General features: G+C 43.1%; 1 protein-coding gene across 1 annotated transcript in view; it reads left to right on the top strand.

The window, feature by feature from the left end:
• The first annotated feature begins 5,408 nt into the window (after positions 1-5,408).
• Positions 5,409-15,840, top strand: part of SH3BP1 (SH3 domain binding protein 1) — a 43,786-nt gene continuing 33,354 nt past the window's right edge. Inside the window, exon 1 of the mRNA XM_048501530.1 lies at positions 5,409-6,027. Within this exon, the coding sequence (XP_048357487.1) occupies positions 5,966-6,027 (62 nt within the window). The 5' untranslated portion in view covers positions 5,409-5,965. The remainder of the gene's footprint in view (positions 6,028-15,840) is intronic.

Raw genomic sequence — 15,840 nt, forward strand, 5'->3', positions numbered from 1 at the left:
GTGTGTCTTAAGAACAAGAACTAGTTTGAGAAGGGTGTGAGAGCCCTGGGTCAAGAGCACCTTATCCGAGCACCTCATCAAAAGCATTTAATTCTTCCTCTGCTGGGAACTTGACAATTCATAATTGAGTTTTCAGCCTAAAAGAGCTGTGTTCAGATGATGACCATATTAGCAGCCTGCTAAAAGGACAAAGCAAACATCAGACTTAACAGAAGCTGAATTACATGGTTTACAGCAATGACACTTTCCAGTCAACTTTATCACAATTCCTACTTCAATACCATGACTTTCCAGGGTGATTTTTAGATACGGCTCTGCCCACCCGCACTGGGCCTCCTTCCCATACTTGTTACAGGGTAGTGATGGATGGGAACAGATCTGCAACAGCTAGAACAAAGTATTTCTAAGAAGGTGGGAGGGTATGGAGTTATTGCAAACGCTAACAAACTCTGGGAACTGTCCCCTTTTCCTGCTGCCTGGCAGAATTGGCTTGAGCTCAAACTGTGAACGTTCAGTTTGTGGCCAGATCTGCTGTTTATAGTCCCCACTTCCTCTTATTCCCTCACCCCGCTCTTTTTTGCAGGGGCCTCTGCACCAGTAATGGCAGTCATGTGATAACAGAGCTGGATTCAGCCACAGCTGAGAAAAAGATAGTTGCTTGGCATGCAACAGAGCAGCAGCTGCAGGGCAGGTGGGTGCCCAATTTGAGCACTGGGTAATGCGCCCATCAGTCACTCAGAATCCAATCTCTGCTGTAATTGTGATAAACTTACTACATGGAATTAGGTTACTTTTTCCATTCATTGAGACTTCCCTCACGATCATGCAGTAGAAATATAGTCAGAACTGGAATCTACTGCAATACAGTAGACTTACCAATATTTTGACAGACTGAGGTTGGCTTACAAAAAGGAAAGTGGATATTGCCTCTCATGGCATGGCTTCTTCATGCCATAATGTACAATACTTTGCATCATGCAGAATGGCGTGGTTGGCCACACCTTTCCCATGAAAATGACACTCGTGTACCACTGCCTAGACACCATTTCTAGCTTTCCTAGGTGGTAGAAGGAACTGTATAATTTATCAGTTACTATTGCCAGTTATAAAATGGCAGATGCTAGAACAGGGGTAGGGAACCTGCGGCTCTCCAGATGTTCAGGAACTACAATTCCCATCAGCCCCTACCAGCATGGCCAATTGGCTGAGGGGAATTGTAGTTCCTGAACATCTGGAGAGCCGCAGGTTCCCTACCCCTGTGCTAGAAGAAGAAGAGTTTGGATTTATATCCCCCCTTTCTCTCCTGTAGGAGACTCCAAGGGGCTTACAATCTCCTTGCCCTTCCCCCCTCACAACAAACACCCTGTGAGGTGGGTGGGGCTGAGAGAGCTCCGAAAAGCTGTGACTAGCCCAAGGTCACCCAGCTGGCGTGTGTGGGAGTGCACAGGCTAATCTGAATTCCCCAGATAAGCCTCCACAGCTCAGGCGGCAGAGCTGGGAATCAAACCCGGTTCCTTCAGATTAGAATGTACCTGCTCTTAACCACTATGCCACTGTTGCTCCCTATCTAGGATAGTACTATCTAGGATAGTACAGGTTCTATGAAAATGAGTGAAATGTTCAGGAGGACAAACAACAGAATAAAGGTATTTGTTTCAGTCAGGCTTGTATCCTATGTAAATAAAGTTTCTCTAGAGAGCACACAAGATGCTTGCAGAAACCAGCATCCCACTGTGCTTTTTGGGTCATATGGAGGAACGTACAGGGAGCAAGGGATAGCTCTACAGTGAAGCAAGTCAGCAGCAGCTTCTGGTTGTGGCTTTGCCCCCCACTTTGGTAGTGGCTTTGCCCCTAATTAGTGCTCCTTGCTGCCCCACGAGTCTTTCAACACATTGTGGCTTATATTGCACAAATATAGTTTGTCATGCTGTGACAGAAATGAGGAAGGAAGGAGTGTTAACTGTGGAAGAGTAGGTCTAACCTCAATTGACATGTCCTGTTAAGCCACCAGTCCTGGGAACCCCAGCTTTGGAGGCTCACTGTGATCACCATCACACAGATTTGATGAAACTGCTGTTGCTGTTCATTTGATAAGTTTCTCTGAGAATCCTGGCTGAAAGATGAGCAGCAGGCTATCATCTTGCTAAAATCAGCTACAATTCCTTTGCAAGAGGTATATGCCTTACCAAATACGACGTAACAGCTTGAATTTGAAGCCAAACTCAATCTAAACTGTCATTTCCCCTTAGAGTCAGCATCGCATAGCCTCTGAAATGCACAAATCAATATTGTGGGCTTCATGTTGTGAATTTGCAACAAATCTTTAAAACCTGGGGTCCCAGCTGCTGTGTGGGTGTTTCAGCAGCCCTCTGGGTGTTGTGCAAGGATTACTTATTGAAGTGTTGCTCCAGAAAGTATCTTTTGAATTGCACATTCCAGAAGGACAGCAGTGTTAGTCCTCCTCAATCAAAATAACAGAGTCTTATTTCACCTTAAAGAATTTATGGTGGCATGAGCTTTCTGGCCATAATAAATACATTTGACTTTGGTACCACAAGAATTGGCTCCTTTTGTCTGTGTAAAAATGAAACACAAGTGACTGGGAAGAGCTATTGCTTGCTACTCCCACCTTACTCAGTTTCCCACAAAATGGCCCCCTGCCAATATTCCTTCTACTAAGCTATTTCGTCACTGTGCCAAAGCTAAACCGATCAAAATTTTTAAAATTGCCCCAGAATATAGACAGTACCTGCATTTGAATTAATACACCTTACGACGTTTTGATAAATTCCAGTTTCCTGACCGTATGGTCCATTTTTAAGAGTCTGGGGTACAAAACTCCCATAACCAACCTTAGACAGGAGTTCAGAGAGACTTTCAAGGAAATATGGCTCAGATTGGAAAAGCCCGATTCTATTTCCCATCTTCTAGCAGACTAAGGACTGAAACAGATCTAAACTGTCCTTTTATAAAGTGAAGGTTAGAATGTCTTCGTGCATATCCTAAGTATTGCATCTGATGGATGTCCAGAGCCAGATAGGGGTTTTTTTGTTTTAGTTACATGAATTTCTTTAGCAGGCTCATTAGAAAACTAGTGATCTCCGCTCTGTCTTGGCTCTGTCTTGGCTGCTATTCAGTATGTTTTTAATTTTAAAAAACCCCGACACCTGCCATCAGGCTTGCCGGCTCTTTCTCTTTAGTTTCGTTCTGTGTATTGAGTGGCACTCGGATCAAAGGATGGCTTTAGTTCACTTGTGCTTCAGTTGGCATTGTAATGCAAATGTAAATCTTGCTTTGGCCAGTGTGCAAATTTGCATGACAAATGCAGTCCCTCTGCTTTCTTCTATGTGAATCCTGCAAAGGTTCATGATAATGTTGGTTAGTGCTTTCTGTTTCGTGAACAGGTAAGGAGTACCCTGAAAGCTTATGAAGCATTGCTAAAAGCTGCTCTTTTTAAAACAAACAGAAACAATCTTTTACATCAATGTGGCAGTGAGTTAGACCAGTTGTCAGTCTTATGCAGTCTTATGAAGTATGTGAATGCAAGATGTCTCGATTTAGCTATGCAGAGGGAGGTAGTTCCTTCTTATCATGTACCCTTTGTAGAACTTTGACCACTTCCTCACCAGGTTTTGCATTTGTTTGATCCGTCGTGATCCCACCTCGGTCTCTGTGGTTTTACTGCACCGAGTAGCAAATGGCTGCAAACTGGAAGGAAGACTTTATGTGCTGGGAGTGGTGGGGGTTGAAGTGGGGCTACCCCGCAGTTGGTGCCCCGGGGTACTCATCAGACATCTTCAGAAAGCCACTGCATATTTTAGAATAGCAACGCTGAGTTGTTCATGCCTTGTATGGACTTCGCTCTGTAGCCTCCATTCAGTGAGTTTCACAGTGACTCACACCTAAACACGTGAATGGCTTCTGCAAAAAAAAAAAAAAAAAAAGCACTGTTTTGGCTTGGTGCAGAATACAGCATGCACATCAGATTGAAATTATTATTATTGTTGGTTGATTTCACAAATGCCAGTTCTTTTGTTGTTGTTGTTGTTGTTTGCTGGGATCCGCACAAATGCTACACAGATACATTACAACTTCCTAGGACTTTGGGTGAGGCTCAAATTGTAATAAAAGGCCAACTACCAGCTAAAGAACTGGCAGCGGTAAAATCAACCATAACAATGATATAATAATAATATTAATAAAACCAGCTAAAGAACTGGCAGCTGTGATTTTAAACATTCATATCTTGTCTGCTGTAATTTTAAACATTCATATCTTGTCTTTTATATCCATAGTTCAAGGCCACTTACAATAATATACAATCACAATGTTTACAAATTTCATTTAAAACCAAAAGTATAATAGCAAACCCCAGGTCTCTCTGCAATGGTTGTTGTGCTCCTGTAAATGGTTGTTGATTAGCAGTGTTCAGCTGCTAGGGTGCCAGGTCCTCCCCGCCCCCTCACCAGTAACCAGCAAAGGATGGAGGGCTGTAGGGTTGCCAAATTCAAGGTAAGAAACTCCTGAAGATTTGGGGATGGAACTGGGACGGACAGGATTCTCAGTGGGGAACAATACCATAGAGTCCACCCTTCAAATAATACATTTTCTCCAGGGGAGCTGGTCTCTGTACCCTGCAGATGGGATGTAATTCCAGGGGATTCCCAGATCCCATCTGGCGTCTCTATTAGCCCTTACTGTCATTCAGTCATAAGAATGAAAGAATTGCTATGTTGGAGCTTCTTCTTTAATTAACAAAGAACCTGGGACATGCATAGCAAATATGTTCCCTGTCATGGAGGTATGGCCTTTCCCCTATGCCTTTCTAGGACGGAAATGACCCTACATCTTGCCAAGGGTCCCTAATGAGCTCGTGGCTGAGGCAAAATTGGTTTGGGTCCTTTTTTGAAATTGTTACTCTTAGTTATAGAATAAATTGTGCGAAGTACCGTTGTGTTGGCTCAACTGGGGTAACAGCGGTCAGCCTTTCTGGGTCCAAATCAGCATTTTCATGGGGCAGAATTTTTTACAGAAAATTCACAGCCCTAGAAGTAGGCACTGCGCAGGCAGGGAAGAATTGTTCACAAGGGAAGGAGGGATTTTTGTATTTTATAATTATGTGTTGTGTCCCGTAGTGACTATGACTGAATTAGTACGTTGGCACAAAGCACAACCTTTTTTTTTTCCTTTTTGGCTGTCCGGGAAATAGATTGAGGGACTTGAAAAACCAGCAGCTCTTCCCCAACCAACACAACTGGTTGGGCCAATAAATGAGAAATCCATTTTACACCGTGTTGCAAAAAAACACACACAAAACCCCCACACTATTTCTCTGCTGCTTATCAGTCAACCGTCTTCCTCCTTGTCTAAACCTCAAGCTCCGCTGAAGTGTCAGCCCCGTGCTGTCAAACGTAGCTGAGAGAGAAAGTAGGAAGTGCTACAGCCAAAGCCAAGCCGTTGCAGCAGGAGCTTGTTCTGCCTTGTTGCATGTTTGCTGTAATAATATTTCCCCTTTAAGGCTTGGCTGAAGTTATTTATACTTTTTGGGGTGGTGACAGGAACCGAGAGAAGCAGCAGCAGCAGCAGCAGATCTTACCTGAAGAGCAACCGAGAGAGGCGCTGAAGGAGGCTAGAAATTTGGCAAGAAAGGTAGTGCGGGGAGAACAATGAAGAGAGAGTGAAAGAGATCAGAGGAAAGGGAAAAGAGGGGAAATCAGTGAGGAGCAGAGAGAAGGTAGGAAAAAAAATCAGAGGAGTGAAGCTACAAAAAGAGAGGGAGGAATAGAAAAACAAGCAGGGAGGGCAGGATAGAGAATGACAAGGAAGTGACAGGAAGAAGCCTGCTGTGGAGGAGGAGAAGAGAGAGCAACTGATGGCGACAAGTGCAGCTGGCTTGTACTGAGAGAAAAGACCTGGCAGGTTTGGTCAATTCTTGCTGGGGACACAGCTCACTCTTTTCCCCAAGATGATGAAGAGACAGTTCAACCGGATGCGGCAGCAGCTCAGCCATCCCAACATTGGTGGACGGTAAGGACCAGCTTCTTGGCCTAATTTGCAGGATCCACCTCCTAACACTCTCTTTTTAGGCAGAGGCTCGAAATGGCACACAACACTCCAGCAGGCAAGGTGGCGCCTCAGAATTTGAGTGGGCAAGTTGTGCCTTTGGTGGGTGAGAGTCAAGTAGCGTTTCGGAACTTTGAACAAAAATTGAGCGGCCCAAACAAAAACGTTATCTGGATTTCAACAACTGCTAGGTAGGCAGTACCCACCTTTAGACTTACCTCAGGCCACCACATGGAGAAGTGCTCACCTGGAACTTGCAGTCTAGCAGGAAGTTCTCCACCTCCTGCATGCGCTTCACTGGGTTTCTAAATGGCCTACCGACAAAAATGTCAATTTTTTTAGAGCAGCTTGGAAGTAGTTGTCCAAAAAAACCCTCTTTTGTGATTAACGGTTGTCTGAATCCTTCCTTCAAATTATGGTCAATGCTTCTGCAATCAATCACCCTGGGCTATCAGTGGCAGGCTAGCTAGAGGGTATGTACACATGACCATTTATCAAGGTGTGCTTGAGGCTACTTGCTGGTTGTCATGTGGTGTACACCCTAAGATTAGCCAAGAATATGAGAGATTTTACTATGTCCGTTATCCTGAACTTCTTTTACACATCTGAACTGAGTCCTGAGCTCTTCTGATGTTCTGTGTACATGACTGTTATGCAAAAACTTATTCTGCTTTTGTGAGAAATTAGAAGGTACATGGAAGCTGGGCAGGCTACTGAAGTTCTTGCCCACTGCCACTGAAAACTTTGTTCTAGCTTCTGAGTTTTCATCAGGTATGATAAGAAGAGCTCTGGTAGAGCAGCCTGAAGGTCCATCTAATCCATCGTCCTGTTTCCCTCACTGGCCAGCCACAATATCTTGTGGAAGGTCACAAACAAGACAGGAAAGGAGTAGCCTGCTTCTGCCGTTGCCACCAAGAACTGGTGTTCAGTTGCATATTGGTTCTGGCCATGAAGGTTTCATGGGTAGCTAATGAGTCATTGATATGTATCTTCTCTTCATGAACGTGTTTGAATATTTTGAAACCTGAATTTACAACTATATGGACTAGAAACTTGTTTTTTATTTGAATGAATTTGAATGTTCTCAGGAAAAATGAATTCTGTGCCTATATAGAATCACAGCGTATGCATAGATTGTTCAGCCTGTCATACATGTGAGACACCCATATGAATTTGCTCTACTGTTACTTCCACTGACTGTTGACTGACCCCTGAGGGCAAATACTTTACATATTCTTCAGCTTGAGGGTGGTAGTATTAAGTAGAATATATTGGCAGTTCTGGGTATTGGGGGTATCACAAGAGGAGAGGAGATTTAGTGAAAATGGGGTGCATCTTTCCTGAAGAAAGTCACAGATTAATTCCCGGGCATCTCCACTAAGATGACCTCAAAAGAGCAGATTATGAGAAAGGCATTTTTTTGCCTGAAAATTTCCTATGTTACAGCAGCTAACAATAATCTAGGGGGATCAGTGGCTTCATATATTCAAATTAGATCTGGTCTCTGCAGCCAGCACCAGATAGGTTGATTTAATCACCTTTTTTTCATTTTAGCCAAGTAGCAGCTAGTCACATGGTAGAGTAGTAGAAACATGTAAACAGGATGAACAACATAGGTTTTAATTTTATCCTTCTCACTCAACATAGGTTATAAAAGACACTTGGGGTGCTATTACTCTAATTATTTATTAAGTGTGTGTATAATATCAGAGGTTTAAGAGAAGTTAATCTACATTGTCAGTTATCCATACAACAGCCTTGTAAAGTAGGCCAATAAGAGAGTCAGCATGGCGTAGTGGTTAAGGTGTTGAACTAGGACCTGAGAAACTCAGGTTCAAATCCCCACTCATGCCATGGAAGCTTGTTGGGTGACTTTGGACCAGTCACCCCCTCTCAGTCCTGACCCTGGCTAGTACTTGGGTGAGAGACCTCCAAGGAATACCAGGGCCATGATGCAAAGGCAGGCAATGGCAAACCACCTCTGAAGTCCTCTTGCATTGAAAACCCTAGGGATTGCCATAAGTTGCCTATGCCTGGATGGCAGAAAGAAAAGGTAGATCAATATTATCATTTTCATATTGCAGATATTTTAATGGACATTAGACTTTTCATTATTTCTATTTAAATAGAATAAAACTTAATGTAGTACTAGCTTCAGTTTCAGCTCTCTTCTTGCACCCATGTTGTTAATTTATTTTTCATTTGCCTTTTACAATAATAATTATTAATATTACTTCTCCTTCCTTGTTAGGTGTGTTCCTCCCACTCCCAGACACTGTGCTCTACTTTTATGAGCTCCTCCCATGCAAAACTTGAAAATGACATGATGTGACCAGTCTTCCTCTGAGATGTAGCTGCTTTTCCCGTCTTCCCTGTCTAGCTGTTAGTGGGAGGCGTACAGAGAGTGAACTTAGGTGTTACTCATCTCTTCCCAAGCTAGGCCAGCAGGAGAAACTGTTTACAGGCAGATCAATGGATATCTGTATGTGGGGAGTTTTGTTTTTTTTTTTGGGGGGGGGGGGTCTACATTTGTTGTGCAAGGCACATTGGAAAAGTTATGCCGATTATAACGTCTATTTGATTTTAACCCTTCTGTGTGTGTAGAGGGGGCTTATTGTTAACCCAACCACAACGATGAAGCTTTTCCCAAAGCTGCCCATCATTCTTCTTCTAGACACTGAAATAGGGTTCTGTTGTTCCAGTCCTTGTACCCCTTGGATATTGGTGTTGTTAAACAACTCAGAATTCCACTAGAAGGGTATGCTGCTAGGTGTTGGGCAGTGTGGTGTGGTGGTTAGAGCACAGGACTAAGATCTGGGAGACCCAGGTTCAAATCCCCGCTGCGCCATAGAAGCTTGTTGGGTGACCCTGGGCCAGTCAGACACTCGAAACAGTTTGCAACTCTCTCTGCCTTAGGAAATTGCTGGAGTTTGGGGGTAATGTAGGTTTCCCTACCTCCAGGTGGTCCTGGAGATCTCCTAGAATTACAGCTGACCTGAGAACAGTTTCTCTGGAGAAAGTGGCCCACTGAGGCCCATCTCCTACTCAAACCGCTGCATGTTGAGTGACGAAGAAGAGTTTGGATGTATACCCCCTCTTTTCTCAAAGACTCAAGACAGCTTACAAACTCACTGGCACAGAGGACCATCCGCTATCCTAGATTTTACCTTGGATTTAGGTATACCATAGAGGTCACCCTCCAAAGCAGCCTTTTTTTTTTCTCCCAGGAGAACTGATCTCTGTAGTCTGGAGATCAGCTGTAATTTCAGAAGAACTCCAGCTCCTATGTGGAAGTTGAAAGTCCTAAATATCAGCCTAACCTACCTCACAGGGTTGTTGTGGAGATGACATAAGAACATAAGAACAAGCCAGCTGGATCAGACCAAAGTCCATCTAGTCCAGCTCTCTGCTACTCGCAGTGGCCCACCAGGTGCCTTTGCAGGAGACTCACATGCTTAGGATGTAGGCATGAGAGCGCCAATGGCCTTCATCGCGGCTGTTGCTCCCAATCCCACCCTGGTCTGTTGATAAGGAAGCATTTGCAATCTCAGATCCAAAGAGGGATCAAGATTGAGTAGCCATAAAATCAAACTTCTCCTCCCATAAATCTGTCCAGAGCCCCTTTTAAAGAGCTATCCAGGTTAGTGGCCATCACCACCTCCTGTGGCAGCATATTCCAAACACCAATCACACGTTGCGTGAAGAAGTGTTTCCTTTATTGAGTCCTAATTCTTCCCCCCAGCATTTTCAATGAATGCCCCCTGGTTCTAGTATTGTGGAGAAAGAGAGAAAAATTTCTCTCTGTCAACATTTTCTACCCCATGCATAATTTTGTAGACTTCAATCATATCCCCCCTCAGCCGCCTCCTCTCCAAACTAAAGAGTCCCAAACGCTGCAGCCTCTCCTCATAGGGAAGGTGTTCCAGTCCCTCAATCATCCTTGTTGCCCTTCTCTGCACTTTTTCTATCTCCTCAATATCCTTTTTGAGATGCGGCTACCAGAACTGGACACAGTACTCCCAAGTCCGGATTCGCACCACTGCTTTATATAAGGGCATGACAATCTTTGCAGTTTTATGATCAATTCCTTTTCTAATGATCCCCAGCATAGAGTTTGTCTTTTTCACAGCTGCCATGCATTGAGTTGACATTCCCATGGAACTATCAACTAAGACACCTAAATCCCTTTCCTGGTCTGTGACTGATAGCACTGACCCCTGTAGCGTGTATGTAAAGTTTGGATTTTTTGCATAAAGGAATGATTTGGCACCCTATTGTGGAGAGAGGCAAGGTATAGATGAAGTAAATAAACAAATCATTGAAGTGAATGGGGAAAATGAAATACTGCACTTTCACGGGACAGGGGGTTGGGTGAGTCAATTTGAACAACATCCTCTATGTTGAAGTAGCAGTTAAGATGAGCATAATATATATGCATGCATGAAGGTTTGTGAGTTTTTAATCCACAATGCGATTTCTTAGGTCTATCTTTTCAACGTGGTATCATCATAGACCTTAAATCATCCCTGTATAGTTGTACTATGAACAAAAAACCTTAATACAATTTAGGAAGCGATTCTTTTACATCTATCTGGAGTTATTATCAAATGCAACTTTTTTAAAAATATTGAATTGCTTATCCCAAGTGTAGGGAACTTTAAAGGCACCTCTTCTCCCAGAGGGAAGCTAATACCTCAGAGGACAGAGTCAGAATTCAAAATTACCTGGACAGGTTAAAGAGCTGGGCCAAAACAAACAAAATGAATTTCAACAGAGATAAATGTAAGATACTACACTTAGGCAGAAAAAATGAAATGAACAGATATAGGATGGGTGACACCTGGCTTGACAGCACTACATGCGGAAGGGATCTGGGAGTCTTAGTAGACCAAAAACTGAACATGAGTCAGCAGTGTGATGCAGCGGCCAAAAAGGACAATGTGATTCTGGGCTGTATCAATAGGAGTACAGTGTCTAGATCGAGGGATGTAATTGTACCTCTGTATTCTGCATTGGTTAGACCTCACCTGGAATATTGTGTACAGTACCACAATTTAAGAAGGATATTGACAAGCTGGAACGGGTCCAGAGGAGGGCAACAAAGGGAGCTGAGTATGTTTAGTTTGGTGAAGAGAAAATCAAGAGGTGACATGATAGCCATGTGTAGATATTTGAAGGGATGTCATGTTGGTGAGGGAGCAAGCTTGTTTTCTGCTGCTCCAGAGACTAGGACCAGGAGTAATGGATTCAAGATGAAGGAAAAAAGATTCCACCTAAACATCAGGAAAAACTTCCTGACAGTAAGGGCTGTTCAACTGTGAAATGCACTAACTCGAAGTGTGGTGGAGTCTCCTTCTTGGAGGTTTTAAAACAGAGGCTGGATGGCCATCTGTCAGGAGTGCTTTGATTATGTGTTCCTGCATTGAAGGGGTTGGACTTGATGGCCCTTGTGGTCTCATCCAACTTTGTGATTCTATTATTCTTCCACTTTCTAGATCACATGAACAACACTGGCAAGATATATATTCCAGATTCAAAATTGTTGTGAGCCTCAGTTGCTTTATCTGTTGCTATAACTGCTCTCTCTTCCCCCACGCTACTATCAAAGCTGTTCCCTCCCTTGGTGGAGAGTTTCCTGTTCTTTGCACCCAAAGCTATTAAAAAAACCTGTTTCTCTAAACCAGAAGACACAGTAAACATGATCTGTAATTACGTGACATTAGAAGCTTATCTGTATTACAGGCATAAAAGGGTTTCGTTACCAGCTCCGGGTTGGAAAATTTCTGGAGATTTTGAGGAACGAAACCTGGGCAAGATTTGGGGAGGGGCGGGACTTTAGTTGGTATAATGTAGCTATTTTCTCCAGGGGAACTGAACTCTGTTGCCCGGAATAATTTGTAATCCCAATAAACCTACAGCTACCATCTGGAGATTGGCAACTCTATAATAGGCATTCTCCCCAGAAAACTAGAGAAGTAGTTGCGGGGAATGACTAAGAACCTCTAGTAGAGTGTTTTCCAACCTTTTCGACGTCACGGTACCCTTGACCTCACTCTTCATATTTCACAGTACCCCTGCCATCCCCCCCCTTCCCCTCCCAGTTTCCCTGCTTGCCACCCCCCACCTTCCCCTCCCAGGGTGAAGGGAAGCACGGGTGGGGGGGGGGGTAGGAAGTGGCTGCTGACCTTGCAGCAGGCCCTGCCCCCTGGGCCAGCTCCATATCCTTGCTAGTGCCGGCCTGAGACACCACAAAAGTGAGGGGGGCCGGTAGCATTGCCACGGTACCCCTGGGACATGCTCACAGCACCCCAGGGTACCACGGAACCCTGGTTGGGAATCGCTGCTCTAGTAGAATGTATGGCATCTTCATCAAACAACAATCCCTAGAATTCTTTGGACAGCACTATGGGAATTACTGATATTATAAACAGTATAGTTTTATAGTGTGCATATACCCTTAGGGTGCAACCAGATAATTTTGGAAGTAAAGAATATGTCTTTGTGTGAGTGAGAGTAAGTTTGCGTCTGAGTAATCAACACATAATTTATCTGTGTTGCATTATTGACAGTCATCTCAGAAGTTTTGCACAGTAATGCGTGCAGAAAGGCAATATTACCAGTGAAACCTTTCGTGCTATTCTGTGTTGTGGTAGGGGGATTGTGGTTGTGGTTGTATTCAGCCAACCCAGCTTCTCCTTCTGCTTTTACTGAAATGCCAAAAGAGCAGTTTTGTGTAAAGTGAAAAGACTTGGCTCCTTAGCAAGGAAGCCTGTAACCGATCTTGCCTTAGCCATGAATTCACATAGCATTACCATCTGTGGCTTGAGAAATCCTTGGAGATTTGGAGGTGATGCCTAGGGAAGGCAGAGTTTGGGGAGGGAAGAGAGTTCCGTGGGAATGCAATGTCATTTTAAGACTTCTGTTTGACTTTGTGACAGTCTTGCCCTCCAAATCTGCCATTTCGTCCAGAGGTAAACTGATCTCCACAGTCTGGAGATTAGTTGCCATTCCAGGGAGTGCTCTAGGCCCTGCCTTGAGGATGGTAACCCAATGAATCAGGTGGTTTGTGGCAAGCCACTCTTCGCCTCAGCCCTTCATCTGCCATTCTGGGGCAATAAGTTTATTGTAGGAATTTCTGAGATAGTAGATGTGATATGCTTTGAACACTCACACTTTTATTTGTTGATTGCCTGTCCCATCTTGTTAATTATATTGACTCACCTTGCGTCATCTGCCTTAAATTGAAGAGAGAAAGTGGACTATAAATAATGCAAATTTAAAAAAATTAAAAACAGATGTGTCAAATAGCTGTATCTTCTCCATATGAACTTATCAGTCCGTTAAGATAATTTTCAGAGACTCTGTACTATGTTCTTACACTGTTAGAAAGTGAGGTGGCTTAAGCATCAGACTTTGGAAATCCCTCACCACTTAAGGTTGCCTGGCACCAGACTTGCGCTCCTTCAGGCACCACATGAAAACCTTTTAAACATTTATTTAACCTTTATTTATTTATTTATATTTATTTTATTTACGTAATTGCTCTATATACTATGAATTATTTATCCAGTTTTTCCTACTGCTTTTGTGTCCACTGGTTTCTTGTTGGATTTTAAGATGATATGACTGCTTTTTTGGTCTTTGTACCTATGGACAGTTTTTTATGTTTTTATTTTGTATGTTTCATGAATTTTATGTAACGTCATAAGCTACCTCAGACAAGTTTCATGGAGGCAGCGGGAATATAAACATCTATCTTTATTCTGGAGATGTAATGAAGAAGCTGGGACTTTTTCATATGTGGTGGACTTGTAAAAATATCAAGAAGTTCTGGATAGAAATACATAAGAGGATACAGCAGATAATCAAATTTAAATTTCCTCTCGCTGCAAAAACAATGCTGTTGGGTATCCTTCCAGAAAAGCTTCCTAAGAAACTGAATGAACTGTGTTGGTACTTAATAACTACAGCAAGAGTTATAATTGCAACAAGCTGGAAATCTGATAGCCTTACAATAGAATGCTGGGAGGAGAAAATCAGAGAATATGCCATCATGGCCCAACTAACTAATCTCGTGAACTGACGCCCAAAATATGAGTGTGAGGAGAAATGGAGTCCTTATTTTTCATATCAATCCGACCTGACCATGTAAAAACAAAACATCTTGAAGTCTGGAATTTTAACAATGTTTAAGATATAATAAATGGATTAGTAAAAATGCTTAGAAGTATATAAATGATAAAGATTTTAAAACTTTATAAAGTCGCTCTAATAATTAGAAAATATATTGGAATCCATTATGTAATAAGTACCTAATATAATCAGGGTAGATCTTTTTCTTTTTTGATGTAATCATGTGTATTTTTTATTATTCCTTTTACTTTTCTTCTTTTTCTTTTTCTTGTATGTTAGATAAATGTTGAAAAATAATAAAACGTTTTTTAAACATCTATCTATATAAAAGGTAAGGCATGTTGGCAACGACTCACTTTTTAAAGAGCTGTACAGGCTTGAGAGCAGAGGGGTTGACCACACTTACGCAAGCGTGTGCAAGGCGTATTGTCAACAACTCAGTTTTCTAGAGCCAACTGTATTTTCTCACACAACGGGCTTTATAAATAGTTTTAAATAAATTGCTAGCTGCAGCAAGTTGGAGGGAAGGACCCAAACATTCTTGAAAATACACACACCAAAATTATTAGGGCTTATTTGGCAGAGATGAAGTGTATTTAAGGCTGGGTCACAAAATTTTTGGAGACTTGGGGGAAATGCCTGGCAAAGGCAGCTTTTGGGGAGGGGAGGATGCTCAGTAGAGAGGTCATACTGTACAGTTTGCCCTCTAAAGCTGGCATTTCCTCCAGAAGAAACTGATATCTATAGTCTAAAGTTGAAATTCCAGCATGACCTAGGTATTTTCAGGAGGCCTAAAGGAAGAACATATACAGAAAAAGCTCTCCATAAATGCTGTAGATTGGGTAGGAAACAGGTGTCGCTTATTGGTGGAGGGGGCGTCTGGGAAAGCAAAATTGCTTGTATTTTGGGTAAGGTGACCAGACGTCCCGCTTTTGGCGGGACAGTCCCGCCTTACACCAATCTGTCCCGCGCCCCACAGGATTTTGTACCTGTCCCAATTTTGCCTTCTGGGGCGCTCCTGTTTCCCGCCCTGTCACAGGGTGGGAATCCAGGGAGTGCCCCAAAAGGCAGTGTGCTCCTGCGACTGCGCGCACGCCCCCCCCCCGTCTCGGTTTTAAAAGGTGACAATCTGGTCACCTTAATTTTGGGGTGACTGTGAGAGGTATTTTGGCTTGTTCTGCTCACTGGCCGTGCCTGGCTTCCCACATCTATATTGCCTGAAACAGCAGGTTTTCAAACTGTCTTCACGTTCCTGTGTGGGACAAGATCAAAATGCCCTAGTACTACTTTATTTTATTCTCAAAAGCTGTAGGGGGGTTGGATGTCCATACTTGAGGTCCGTGTTTGAAAGCATAACATTTTCAAAGGAGCAATTGCTGGTAATTTCAGTCTTATCTGAAGTCCTTCAACAAGGGAAGACTTGCAATGTTGCCCTGTAATCAGTGGTGGGATCCAAAAATTTTAATAACAGGTTCCAATGGTGGTGGGATTCAAACAGTGGCGCCACCGCACACACGCAACTCCAGTCCCTATTGAGCAGGGAGGTTGCTTTAGTAACCCCTTCTCGGCACTCAGAAAAAATTAGTAACCACTTTTAGAGAAGTGGTGAGAACTGGTTGGATCCCACCTCTGCCTGTAATGGCT

Source organism: Sphaerodactylus townsendi, linkage group LG06, assembly GCF_021028975.2.
Source record: "Sphaerodactylus townsendi isolate TG3544 linkage group LG06, MPM_Stown_v2.3, whole genome shotgun sequence".
In the NCBI taxonomy this organism is placed as follows: domain Eukaryota; kingdom Metazoa; phylum Chordata; class Lepidosauria; order Squamata; family Sphaerodactylidae; genus Sphaerodactylus; species Sphaerodactylus townsendi.